The sequence below is a fragment of the Panthera leo genome, chromosome B1 (genome assembly GCF_018350215.1).
Source record: "Panthera leo isolate Ple1 chromosome B1, P.leo_Ple1_pat1.1, whole genome shotgun sequence".
Taxonomy (NCBI): domain Eukaryota; kingdom Metazoa; phylum Chordata; class Mammalia; order Carnivora; family Felidae; genus Panthera; species Panthera leo.
Window position 1 is genome coordinate 16479164 of NC_056682.1, and position 12960 is coordinate 16492123.

The 12960-nt window shown below is 41.1% G+C and overlaps 1 protein-coding gene and 1 long non-coding RNA gene across 7 annotated transcripts in view; one reads left to right on the forward strand and one right to left on the reverse strand.

Moving 5' to 3' along the window:
* Nucleotides 1–12960, reverse strand: part of SORBS2 (sorbin and SH3 domain containing 2) — a 220990-nt gene that overhangs the window by 56367 nt on the left and 151663 nt on the right. For 3 of the 4 annotated variants that reach the window (XM_042934331.1, XM_042934333.1, XM_042934332.1), the window contains 5 exons: nt 11228–11400; nt 6495–6561; nt 5753–5797; nt 2800–2989; nt 94–208 (listed from right to left, as the gene is read on the reverse strand). In XM_042934331.1, the coding sequence (XP_042790265.1) occupies nt 94–208; nt 2800–2989; nt 5753–5797; nt 6495–6561; nt 11228–11400 (590 nt within the window). The remainder of the gene's footprint in view (nt 1–93; nt 209–2799; nt 2990–5752; nt 5798–6494; nt 6562–11227; nt 11401–12960) is intronic. The other variant, XM_042934334.1, reaches the window with a different exon arrangement.
* The window catches only part of LOC122217405, a 77222-nt gene that overhangs the window by 7725 nt on the left and 56537 nt on the right, over nt 1–12960 (forward strand). The window contains exon 1 of one of the 3 annotated variants that reach the window (XR_006201465.1): nt 9197–9374. The exons of the other annotated variants lie outside the window; for them this stretch is intronic. This is a non-coding gene — a long non-coding RNA (uncharacterized LOC122217405). Of the gene's footprint in view, nt 1–9196; nt 9375–12960 lie in introns of those variants that run through there. 3 annotated transcript variants of the gene reach the window in all.

Genomic DNA, 12960 nt, shown 5'->3' on the forward strand with positions numbered 1-12960 from the left:
GAGACAAAAATTACTAAACGATACAAAATTCAGGTCTACTTGGGAACCCAGAAGCCTAGAGAACTGGCATTCTGTTGAATGACAAGTGCTTACTGGTCTTTCGTGCTGCAGAATTGATGACTTCCCAGGTTCATACTCAAAAATACTCCTGGGCTCAGAACGAAACTTTCTTGTGTCCACTTTTCTGTCTGGCGGATCCCAGTCATGCCTAGAAATAAACAACAAATTACATATAAAATAATTCTCTATGCCCCAAGCTGTTCTATAAAACCATTGGCTATCTGTTTACAAAGTTAATTTTAGTATCGAGTTTTAAAAAGTATCTCAGGATAAAAAGTTAATCTGCATAACATACCCCATTTATATGTTGTCTTACATAAGTGATTTAAAGAAAGACTTTTATTTCATATTCTATTTTCCTCTATTTTTTTTCCTCTCATAAGCGACTACCCTGCTGGCTCCGTAACTCACACGAGGGGTTTACAGATGCGCATGCTGCCAGTGATCTGCCTGTAAACCCTTGGGATCATGTACAAATAGCAGCTGTGTATACTTGTGTTTAGAATAGGTGGCGGTTATGCTCCATTGAGTTACATGAGTTTTGCACCACTCTGTGACCGGGCATCCTTGATCCAAAGTGACAAGGAGTGATGCACACGCCATGTTTCATCTTATTTACCCTACAAATGGCATCCCAGTGTGTCTGTGAAAAGGACAAAAGTGTCCCTTGGATCGCCATCCAGAGAAGCAAGCTGTGTGGTAGGGCAGAGCCTCCTTTGGTCTTACCCTTGAAAAACCAGAGTGAGACAGCCATCCTATTGCATAAGAGACCTTGGAAGCAGCTCTTTTTCCTGAACTAATATCCTTCAAAAGGCGGTCACCGAGGGACTTTGAAAGTAAAGCTTTTCTAGGTAGCCAGGGCTATAGAAGGCTTCCTTTGTGAGGATCTTTTTTCTGCGAGAAGAATTTTCTGACTATAGATGGGAGCAATTCTGACCCATGGAATGAGATTAAATTCTCACTCTGAAGCACATTGGAAATAGAAATGCTTTAAGAGACAGGACAATTGGGGACAAGTCCTGGCTTACCAGTAACTGATGACTGATATTCAACAGATGTATTTTGAGCATCACATGAGACAATGTATGTGAAAGACGTCTAGAAATTTTTAAGAGATTATCATATTTCTTAATGAGAGATTTATTTCCACTAAACATAGAACATATAATACATTTACATTTGAGTTAATTTTGGTTCTCTTTAAGTGGCAGAGATACGATTTTGTGTCTAGACAATTATGTCTCAAATTTAAGACATCACACTTACAAACCTATAGTTTATCACGAGGAGATTGGTATTAAAGTGAGGATCTCTTCATACATGATGTATATCTATTTTCATATCTCATACCCAATTTGATCACCAGTTACTCTTAATGGTACAGTGGCATGTTGAGTATAATATTTATGGGATGTTTATGATAGGTGGATGCTTAAAAATTAGTACTGATGCTAAATAATGCTTATTTTTTCATTAATTGCTGTATCTCATGAGCTATGACTTTAATCAGAGCTGAGTTGGGACATACTGGCTATATGAGCTGAATAATTTAATTTTCTAAAACAGTTGATTTCTCTCTAAAATGGGTTTAAAGTAGAACAAACCTCATTGAGTCATTCTCAGAATTACATGATATAATCCAGGAAAAGCACTTAGCATAGTGCTTGGCTTATCGTGAGCTCTCAATAAAGGTTACCTATAAGTAGGATTATTAGTCATAATCCTAATTTAAAAAATGCACAGTAACAGTGTGTTTATAAATTTTTATTTTCGTGTAAATAGTTTCTATAAAAACATTTCAGTGGGGAAATGAAAATTAGTATCATCTTGAAAAGCTGGTATAAATGAGTCACAGATAGACACTTACTAACTAATGCCTTATTTATTATTTATGAATAATTTTGCCTGCTTTCAAAGAGAGGCTTTTGTGTATGAGAGGGGAAATTTTAAGTAACGAACAGACCTAACATTTTGAACCTGAGGAAAATGAAAACGGCATAATCTCTGACATGCTATGCCAAAGGAAGTACATGTCCGTTATTTCTATTTATTTATCTTCTGATATGCATTTATTGATCAAAAAGTAGAGATTGTGCACATGTTTTTTTGTTTTAATTTTTTAATGTTTATTTTATTTTTGAGAGAGAAAGAGACAGAGTGCGAGCAGGGGCGGGGCAGAGAGAGAGAGGGAGACACAGAACCCGAAGCAGGCTCCAGGCTCTGAGCTGTCAGCACAGAGCCCGACGTGGGGCTCGAACTCATGAACCACAACATCATGACCAGGCACCCTGAGATTGTGCTCATGTGATTATGATATTATGAGCCAAGATTGTGAAAACGTTTGGGGCGCCTGGGTGGCTCAGTCAGTTAAGCATCTGACTGTGGCTCAGGTCATGGTCTCACCCCTTGTGAGTTCGAGCCCCGCATCGGGCTCTGTGCTGACAGCTCGGAGCCCGGAGCCTGCTTCGGGTTCTGTGTCTCCCTCTCTCTCTGCCCCTCCTCTGCTTGCACTCTGTCTGTCTCTCTCTCTCAAAAATAAATAGACATTAAAAAAAAAAAAGATTGTGGAAGTGTATGTCACAATCCCAACAGGGGAGGTCAACATGGCATATATGTTGACTAATAAGGTTATACGCGCAGTATCTTGCTAAGGAAAGCACTGACTCTTCTACGGAGTGCCATCCGGGCTTACTTGTATCCTAAACTAAACAGAGGCCACGTCTGGGGAAAATGCCTTACTTTTCTGTCGAAGATCGATCTCTTGGTCGAAGTGGTGGAACTGGAGGAGGAACGTGCGGGGGAGGGATGGGGGAGGAGGCATCCTTAAAGACATCAGTGCCGTTGTCGGAGTGGCTTTTGGAGAGGGGTCTGTAGGTCTGGGTCTTTGCAGCAGGATGTGACTGAGCGCTGTAGGGTGAGTTGTACAGGCCTATCACGAAACACAGCACGATAAAACAAACAGAAGCAGAAAAACATTTTAAAAGTGCATTAAATTGTTTATACCTCACAAAACATCCAATGATTTTGCCCAAGTTTTTATCGGCAAGCATATTCATCACGCATGCATCAGGCGGTATGTTCTTAATCGATTTATCAATATTATTAATCTATTAATCATTATTAATATATTAATTTATTAGCGATAGGTTCTGTACACAATCATTGATTGCAGTAAATCTTTGACAGTCATTTTTAAATTAGTAATGATTCAGACTGGTATTAGGTATAAATCTACAGATAGTCAGCAAATTTTCTCCTGGATAATATAAACAAATAACATAGTTAAGGTTTCAGGAGAAGATTAAAAATAGTTCATAGAACTGTTTCCAAATATCTTCTATTACTTTAAAAGCTCTGATTTACCTGTGATAATTGACATGTTAATTGCAATCACGCAAAATATAGTTTTTCAATTTTTTATTTTAGTTTATTTTTTTTTTACAGAGTATGCATGAGTGGGGAGAGGGGCAGAGGAAGAGGGAGAAAGAGAATCCTAAGCAGGCTGCACGCTGCTCAGCCTGGAGCCCAACGTGAGGCTTGACGCAGGACTCGATCCCACGACCCTGGAATCATGACCTGAGCCAAAATCAGGAGTCAAGATGCTCGAGGGACTGAGCCACCCAGGTGCCCCAGTCAAACAAAATATTGAGCAAGTTGTATATGTGCTGTGCAAGGCTCAAGGACACAAAATCCTCAGCAAGCTTGTTGTATATCTGAGGAAATGAGACACGAATGGAATTGTGATTGCAAATAATTGGTAATCTGACAAAGGCCAGATGAGGAAAATGCATATGAGGAATGAAACATTTTAGAGGATGGTGGATTGGTCAGAGAAGATATTATGGACCAGATGGCACTAGGATGAGCCCTGGAGGACTGGTTTGGGTGGGTCGGGGAAGAGGGAAGCAGAGATGGCTCAGGAAAAAAAAAAGAGGCAAGACATAGCACAGTGGGACTCAGGGTTTGTAGAGAGGGAAGAGGCTAGTTACAGTTGCTTCGTCTACCAATTAAACGGCAAAACTATCTCAAAAGGGCTCTGCAAGGTTATATGTAACTATTACTCTTCAATTTATTAATTACTAATGGCTACAGAATTTCAATAGTAAAGATAATAATAAAAATTCTGAATTTCCTGCCACCTCAGACTTGTGAGTTAAGTCACTTTTCACTCATCTGCTTCTCCTGAGGGTCCGTACAACTTGCCATGACAAATGGAAAGACAGTGTCTACACGTACTGCTTTGCTTGGGTTCCACGGTCAGACGTCAACTGCACAGCTTGTTAAAAACATAAGAGGCCCAAAATGGAGTCACTTATGCTAAGCACCCCCGTCACCCAGTGGAGACTTAATTACAGTTTTGAGCAGAAATGGCCTCTTAAACCAGACAGTCAGGCATCGCCTGACCAGCAGGGGTGAGGTCATCTCACTCACAGACCCCTGCCCTCCCCTTAAAGCAAAAGGAACCTTGCAATAATCTCCTTTTTTTTTTTTTTCCTAGTGTAACTTCCTTGTTTGGCTCCCTTCTGCCTATAAAAGCCTTTCATTTTGTACAGCTCCTCAGGGCTCCTTTCTATCGGCTAGATTGGATGCGGCCGCATTCGTGAATCGTGGAACAGATCCAATACTATCTTTAAAATTTACTTGGCTGAATTTTGTTTTAGAACAAGCTAAACACGGGAGGTGAGTTTGGAGTACCTGTGGCTTGGGATACAAGTTGAGGGAAAGATTTTACTGGGCTTCCTGCTGTCACCTAGAAGAATGAGGACCTAAATATCAGAGGTCTTGCAGCTTGCTAAGCTCGTTCTGCCTGTTTTTTCTTCTCTGTTTGTCTTTGGAGACTCCTAGCAGAGTCCCTGACAGTTAAAGGGCCTGAGTGCTGGCCTTCAGGCAGCAAGGAGGGAAGAACCTTATGCAGGCCTGAGGCCAGGCTGGCCAGGGGACCCCTTACAAGGGTGCAGGTGAACAGCCTGAGCCTCAGAGCCTGCTCTCAAGAAAGGAAACCGTTCAACAGTCACTAGCCTGGGGCTGAGTGGTGACAGGAGGCCCTATATAGGATCCCCTAATGTGACGTTTAGGGGAAAGGGAAGCATTTTGTAGGGATCCCTCACTCCGGCCCTGCAACCGTTTCACAAGATACCAATGCCCTCAAATACAAGTAGAAAACGCCCAGAATTGAAGTCATGCCATTATGACTGTTGGCAACTCTGAGTCAGAAAAGTGGCCTCAGCAGAGTGGGATTTTTAAAAATCCTTCAATGAATGGTTGCATTTTGGGAGCAAAAGCATGGACAAAGTCACAAAATACTTTTGCTTGACTCGTTTTTTTGTGAAGTGTATCTGAAAGATCTTACGCAATTGTGATCACTCTCTCTGCTGATAAAAAGAGATCTTTATCTTATTTTGTACCCCAGTTACAGTGTGTTCTTTCAAGCCGTCCTTCATACTTTGGTTAAACATTCCTGAAGCTGCAAATAAACGGACAGTGTGAGAATGAAGGAGACAAAACAGTATTAGTTCTCATTTCCATGGGAAAAGATCGATCCTTTTGTTATGCATGCTTTGAGAAAAGAAAAAAGAAAAGCATCCTCTTAATTGTCTACACTGAAAACATGCGCTCAAACAGTGGTAACACAGTGAGTGGGAAGTGATTCCAAGCATACGGTATTCATTGCGAGCAAGGAACCCCGTCCTACCTGCATTATATGTATAAGGAGTATTATACATGTCTGTGTCATCATCTAGAAAATGAAACATAAATATCATGGTAATACACGTTCGGTCACCATATCGTAACAAGACAGTAGAACTTCAGCGAAACAAAAACAATTTGGTAGAAAACCAGGGTCTCTTGCCTGGTGCATAACACCATTTTTCGAATTTTCTAATACTGCTTTGTTCCCGAGCTGCTGCGGTTTGACCTCGCTGGTCCGTAACGTATTTGCTGGGTTGCCCTCTCCCCAGCATGCAGGGCCAGGGCTTTTTCCTCACTTCCTGGGCCAGCCTTCTCTTCTGAATCATGAATTTCCTCCGGAAGTGCTTTCGAGATCTTTTGTCAAGCTGGTGAGACCTACCTCTGCTTTCTCTCTCTCTCTCTCTCTCAATCAGCAGCTGGCATGGGTGGACAGAGGAACAATGACAGCGCCACACCCCACACCACGCCAGACTGTGGCTGGGGAGGGAGGAAGGGACCAGAGCACCTGGCACCCCTCCAGGGTCACCTAATAAGAGGCTTCTTGGCAGCTCAGGGGTGAGGCAGCAGCTCAGGTGTCTGTGACTTGAGGACGGTAGAAGGAAAACAAGGAGGAATGTTGAAAGAGGGACCGCCATGGAGTTGCTAGGGTCTGAACGTTTTTTGTGAACCTGAACTCTACAGGAGGATATACATATACCCTTTGGCCTGGAGGATCCGATCAGAAAACAGAACAACACACATACCCGGCTTGTGTACCATGTGGATCTGCTTGAACATCGTCTTGTACCAGTCCTTCGGTCTGTCAACTGTCTGTAAGAGAGAATGTTCAGTAGTTACCAAACCGGTGCTGAGTCAACACTGCTTGCCCCTCCACGTTTTTCTTTCTACAGTTTATCTTTTCTAATAGCAGGTTTCTGTCTGTGATTACAAAAAAGAACAAAAACCTATTTCATGATGACAATGCTAGTAACTTACCTAGTTATGCATGAGGTTTGTAAATATGTTACCCCTTTAGGCTGAATTTAGGCTGAATTGGGACATTATATGCTGTGGCCAAATCGCACTTGTGCCCAGCATTAGATAGTTGATATTTGTACAAACATATTTATATAAAATGCACTGAATAAAAGTTGTAGTGTTGTAATAGTTTGTTGAACTCCTTTTGGTGCTAATTATCATTATCCTTCAAAACATTTTCGTGAGTGTTCTGTTGAAAACATCATTTTTAGAATTAACTAGGGAATATTTTTTACTGTATTCTGATCAGCTTAGACTTAGAGAAATAAAAGTATGGTATTTACTAGGTTAAGTTCATAAAACCCCGAATGTAGTACAGTCAAGGGTCCTGCGGTAAATCTAAAAAAATGTAGACATTGTTTAAAACTTTTTTTAACATGATAAATAAAGGTATGCAGCATTTGCTTTGCTAAATTATAAATTCCTTGAGAGTAGAAGCTCTTTCCACATGCCTGGATTAGGACACTGATAGAAACTGGGTTGTAGTGGAAAGAAGAAATTAACATCACCTCAACCTAGATTCAAGTCTTGCTTCCTTTAATTGTTGTTTCATACTTCCTAGCAGTATGAATTTGGATCATTTAGGTAAGCTTTTAGAACCTCAGCTTGTCCTTCCTAAGATGAAATAATTATATCTACATCATAGGATTGTGATGGAAATGGAATGAAACCATGTATATAAGACCTAAAACAATGCCTAGAATGTAAGAAATGCTCAATAAATAGTAACAGTCAGTAAGGAACATAACATATTTATAGAATAAAATAATGAAAGAACCCAGGTTATTGGATGGAATTCTACCTGATTACATACCTGTGAAAGTAGACCTACACTTTTATAATCATAATTAAAGATTTTGCTTGGCAAGATCTTTATCTCAACGTTTCCAGAAATACTCCAGCAAGAAACCCAATCATTCTGTATATAGTGATAAATACACCAGATTTTCCAAGAGCATTCTCTTGATATAAAATATTCTGTTAGGACTGCCACACAAATATTCTTGTACTTTTTAAAAGACTGAGCGTTCGTTTAGATTTTATATCCTATTTTTTTCCCCTCAGAAATGTGGTAATTGCATTTTTCATCTGGAAATTGAGGGTTTTGTGCCGCATCTAAATTTATTTTGGTCTCTGAGCATACATGGTTCTGATAATCACAGCAAATATAGATTAATATTAAGAGCTACTTGACTTTGTTCTGAGTCACCTCTTCATTCATTGTAGGCTCTTTCTACATTGGAAAAGCTTTGAGGAGATTGTTAATTGACCTTATTTTCAAATGATGGGAGCTGGTGGGAGGGGTGCAGTGATGAATCAGGAGTTTAGTTATTATTGGCTGATTTAAATAAAGTGGCTGAACATGTATCTTTAAGGGACACTTTCATAAAAGATCAGTTTCTCTTTTGTTAAGCTCTGTTTCCTTTATGTCTTCAGCAATAGAAAATAAGATGTAAGTTGGTGCAAACATGTTTCCCAGCCATACCTGGACACAACCAATAGCAACAAGGAAGCCTAAATAAGTGACTTATATCCCTGTATATGGCAGTGTATCTTGACAGACAGGATTTTTTTTTTTCTTCACTTGCTGGAGGGCACATATCAGGCAGGAGCTTAGTTTTGCCATCTGCTAGCTTTATATGGTGAGCACAGAGATGCCAGGAAATGCCCAGTGGTTGGCAAAGAGGAGTATGAAACTGGTATAGGGCAACACTAAAACTCTTTGTCCCTTTCTAAAAGAAGCACTCTGGGCATTTGAAGTTTCTTTTATAAATGGCATCATGGACATGTTATGTCTAATACCGAGATTAAGTAAATAGAAGTCTACTCAAGTTTAAGGAAGTTTGCTTCTGTATGTGTCCTTCAAGGTTACTTTGTATGGGCAGTAACTACTAGCAATTCACGACTCACTTGTTTTCTATAATCTTGGCAGAATTCACCTGGATTTTACTTTTCTACAGTTTACAAAGTATCAAAACTCGGTGTTGATTTATCACGCAGAGATTTCCAAAAAGGGAAAAGACACATATTTTCTACGTACGAGTATACAGTGATTCTATTCTATTTTTGCCCCTTTCCAGCTTTGAAAATGCTCGAACGGTGTTATATTTGAACTAGAAAAAAAAGAGTCTTGTATTTCACTTAACTAGCTGGCTTTAATTAGACAGCCTCCTGGGATCTGAACCCCAGCGATTTTTGTTGTTGTTAAGAATGGCAGTAAAAGGCTAACCCAGACGTCCCAGGTCACATGAGAGAGGGCAGACTGGGGAGCCTTCATTCAAATAACTCAAAGGTACATTTGTTGACTTTTGGCTTTCTAGAGTTTCTAGCTTACAAAATTCTGTTTCCTTGGTATAGGCTGGTTGTCTAAAATGAGGCTACAACATGATACACTGAGACAGTACTGCCTTTGGTGGATACGCTGAGCAGAAAGTCCATGTAAAGCAATTTGAGTCTGATAATCATTACTCTCTACACGGATGAGAAAGAAAAACAACCTTGGAGATTCTTGGCCTGCTGTGGCTCAGAGACGGCCTGACTCAACATTTATAAACACAGCTATACTTGGGGATGTGCTTGGCGAGGCTGAAAAACAGGGAACGCAAGTAAGAGTCTTCACAGACCTGTACCTTGTGCGTACAATTTTAAAAGTCTAAATAAGAGCACAGCTGTGCCTAAAAATTACGGTTCCTTATAGGGAACTTCTGGGTTGCTTACATTTTATTTCCTATTTTACAGAAGGGGAACCAGCATTGAATGTTTAGTATATGTATTTGCATATGCATATCTAAACATGCTTTTGATTTGCAAGTAGGCAGACCACTAGAATTTTAATATTACTTGATTTTCACTAACCTTTGACAATGTCTGTTATTTTTCCTTTGGAAAACTAAGAAGCAAGTCTTTGCTGTTAAGAAAGTTATGTCGGATGGATAAAAAAAAACTGGTCCAGCTTTTCATGTTGTTTCTTATATATCATTCATCATGTTAAAAACACACCCAGAGGTCTCAGACACAATCCTTTCAGACAGAATCTACAACAAGTTAGAGTCAGGAATATCCTAATTTGTGTATATACTATGACTCGAGGGTCGATTAAGCAAAACCAATGACACCATACCTGTCTGACACTGCATCCCTACGTTATTTGGAAAAAAGATTCCAGTTAAACCATTTTGAGTCAGAAACCTTCAAAGGGAAACAAATGACCAAACACCGTCACCAGAAACATGCAGTTGTCTTAAGACCGTTAGTCACAATCCCTGAACTTTTTCTGTGACTTAAATATGACAATCATCAGTTCCAACATAGATTGTTAGGACTTGATAATTAGTCACATTCAGCGTTCCCAGAATCTAGTGCGTCTACAGCCCCATCAACTGCTGTGCAGGTTGACTTTCTGGCTTGCAATTCTGATACAGATGCTTGGAATAATCCATTTTTTAACTCTTCTCTCAGAACGCGCAATCCCCATCTATGAGAAATGCAATCTTACCACTGCTTTTTTTTTTTCCTGATCTCTTTCCCATTCGTTTCCTCTATCCACTATTGTCTTTGCACCCCCTCCCCACCCCCAGCCCCCAGGGTTTGCATTCCAGGGAAGCAGCTCTTGGCAACACCCCTGCCAGGTAGGCAGGAGTATGCAGCCTGAGCCCTCTCCTTGCAAAGCCCCCCAGTTCACCTGCAGACGTGCTGCGGCCCTCATCCTGGCTTCCAGAGTCTTCCTTCTGCCGGCTAGCACAAACCTTCTCTGCGAGTAGACTGGTCAGCGAGCAGCTGCCTGCCCGGGCTCTCAGTAGCTGCCTTTGCTGCTGCTGAGCTTTGCCAGAAGGGGCTGCCCTGACACACTGAGCAATGCTTTGGCAGAGTTTAAAGCCAAAAAAAAAAAAAAAAATCCAAACACTTTCACTTAATATCCCTGAGGGCTCACAGCAGGCACAGCTGAAGAGGGACACTAAAATGTGTATTTTTCTTCACAGTTTTTTTTTTTCTTTCCATGACATTAACTCCCTTTGCTGCAATCATCTCACCGCCCAGCTGCCAATTCACGGCTCCCAATCTCCTGATGTTAACACACATCCATTTCAAGAAACAAATCCCTGGTTTATTGGCAAAGCAGTCAAAGCATTCACCTTGTCTCGTTCCTTCTCCTTTCTCTCTATTGCCCTAACGCTCCCTGGAAGAGGTGAAACAAAACAAAATATACCTTTATTCAACAAAACTCACAATCTTCGTGATTTTCAATTAAGATGCAAACACAGATTCTGTGATTAGCTTCAATCATCCACAGTTCTTTTCCTCTTTCTCTGCCACATACAACATAATATTCACGAGAACTCAAATGGCATAGAGGGCAATCCTCGTTATATAAGACCATAGGAATGCACAAAGCCGTTGACAATCCGGCCTTTGTAGAGCCTGGGCATAGCCCTGCAGCCACCACGCTGGCATTTCCTACCGTTCTAATTGCGGTGGGGATTCCGGATTCATCCACGGGCCCGATCCCCGGGTAGTGGGGGGCTTTGATGACCGTCACTCTCTTCTCCTCCTCTGAGGATCTGTACAGTGGTATGGAGCTGCCCATGGTGCCGTCCAGAGACTGCGCGTGCTGGGGATAGGTCTCTGTGGAATCTGCCGAGAAAATTTGGTGACATATCATGTATTTGATGCGCAAGGACTCATAAGTTGACGGTGCCTCTTGTATATTTATGCCAACTGTAACGTAGAATCTATTTCCATCGCTCTCTCTTTTGACCCATTTACCTTGCATTCGAGCCACTCGTTGTTAGCATGTAGGTATATACCCAACAGAACAGTAACAACAAGATCCTGTCGTTGTCTGAAGAAGGAGGAGGGGGAGGGTGACATTTGTGGAAGGACCGTGTGGCCGTGTAGCAGCCACTGTGTTAAGACAGTACTTTACATCTATTAGCTCACCTCACCGTCCGTTTAATTAATTAATTACTTTTTATTTTGTTACTACTTTTTAAATATTTATTTATTTTGAGAGAGAGAGAGAGAGAGAGAGAGAGATTTTAGAACACCAGCAAGGGAGAGGCAGAGAGAGAGGGAGAGAGAGAATCTCAAGCAGGCTCTGCACTGTCGGTGCAGAGCCTGACTCGGGGCTCGAATTCAGGAACTGTGAGATCATGACCTGAGCTGAAGTGAAGAGTTGGACACGTAACCAACTGAGCCACCCTGGTGCCCCGTGGGGGGCTCCGTTTTAGAGACGAGGAGGCAGACCGAGACATTATCTTTGTGTGAAGTTGCTGACTACTGTTATTTGAAAGCACCGGAATGTCCTCTTAGAGCAGAAGATAGGACTGTTGAGTCTACAGCAGCAATTTCATATAAATAAAGTGAAAACAAAAATCACATTAAGAAATCCCCACATCCAAACACATACTTAGATGAGGTGAAGGCTCATGGGTTAAATGGATGATTTCAAATTATTAGTGCTGATTTTTATTAAGTAGACACGATGGCCAGATATCTTGGCTGTTACTCTGAAGCATAATTATTTATTTAATTAAAAAAAAATCTTTATTTTTGAGAGAGAGAGAGAGACAGGGACAGAGCACGAGCAGGGGAGGAGCAGACAGAGAGGGAGACACAGACTCCGAAGCAGTCTCCAGGCTCTGAGCTGTCAGCGCAGAGACCGACGTGGGGCTCGAACCCACGAAAGCAAGTTTATGACCTGAGTCGAAGTCGGACTCCCCACCGACTGAGCCACCCAGGCACCCCAGAAAGGTCTCTTTTTATGTGGATATGGAAGAGCTCTAATGTTTCAGGATACCATCACTTGATGACATATATATGCATATATGTGTGAATATATATGTAATCTATCTATCTCAAAACATATGATAGTATTTTTTTATTTGTTTATTTTTTACTTGAGAGAGAGAGAGTGCAAGCAGGGGAGAGGAACAGAGGGAGGGAGAGAGAATCTTAATTTTTTTTTGAGAGAGAGTGCACACATGAGCACACAAGTTGGGGAGGGGCAGAGGGAGACCTGATGGGAGGCTTGATCCCATGACCCTGGGATCATGACCTGAGCCAAAACCAAGAGCTGGTCTCAACCGACTGAGCCAGCAAGGTGCCCCATATATGACTGTATTTTTTTTTTTAACAAATTTATATAAAAATTCATAAGTAAGATTTTAAAAGATTTAACTCATCATTATAAGG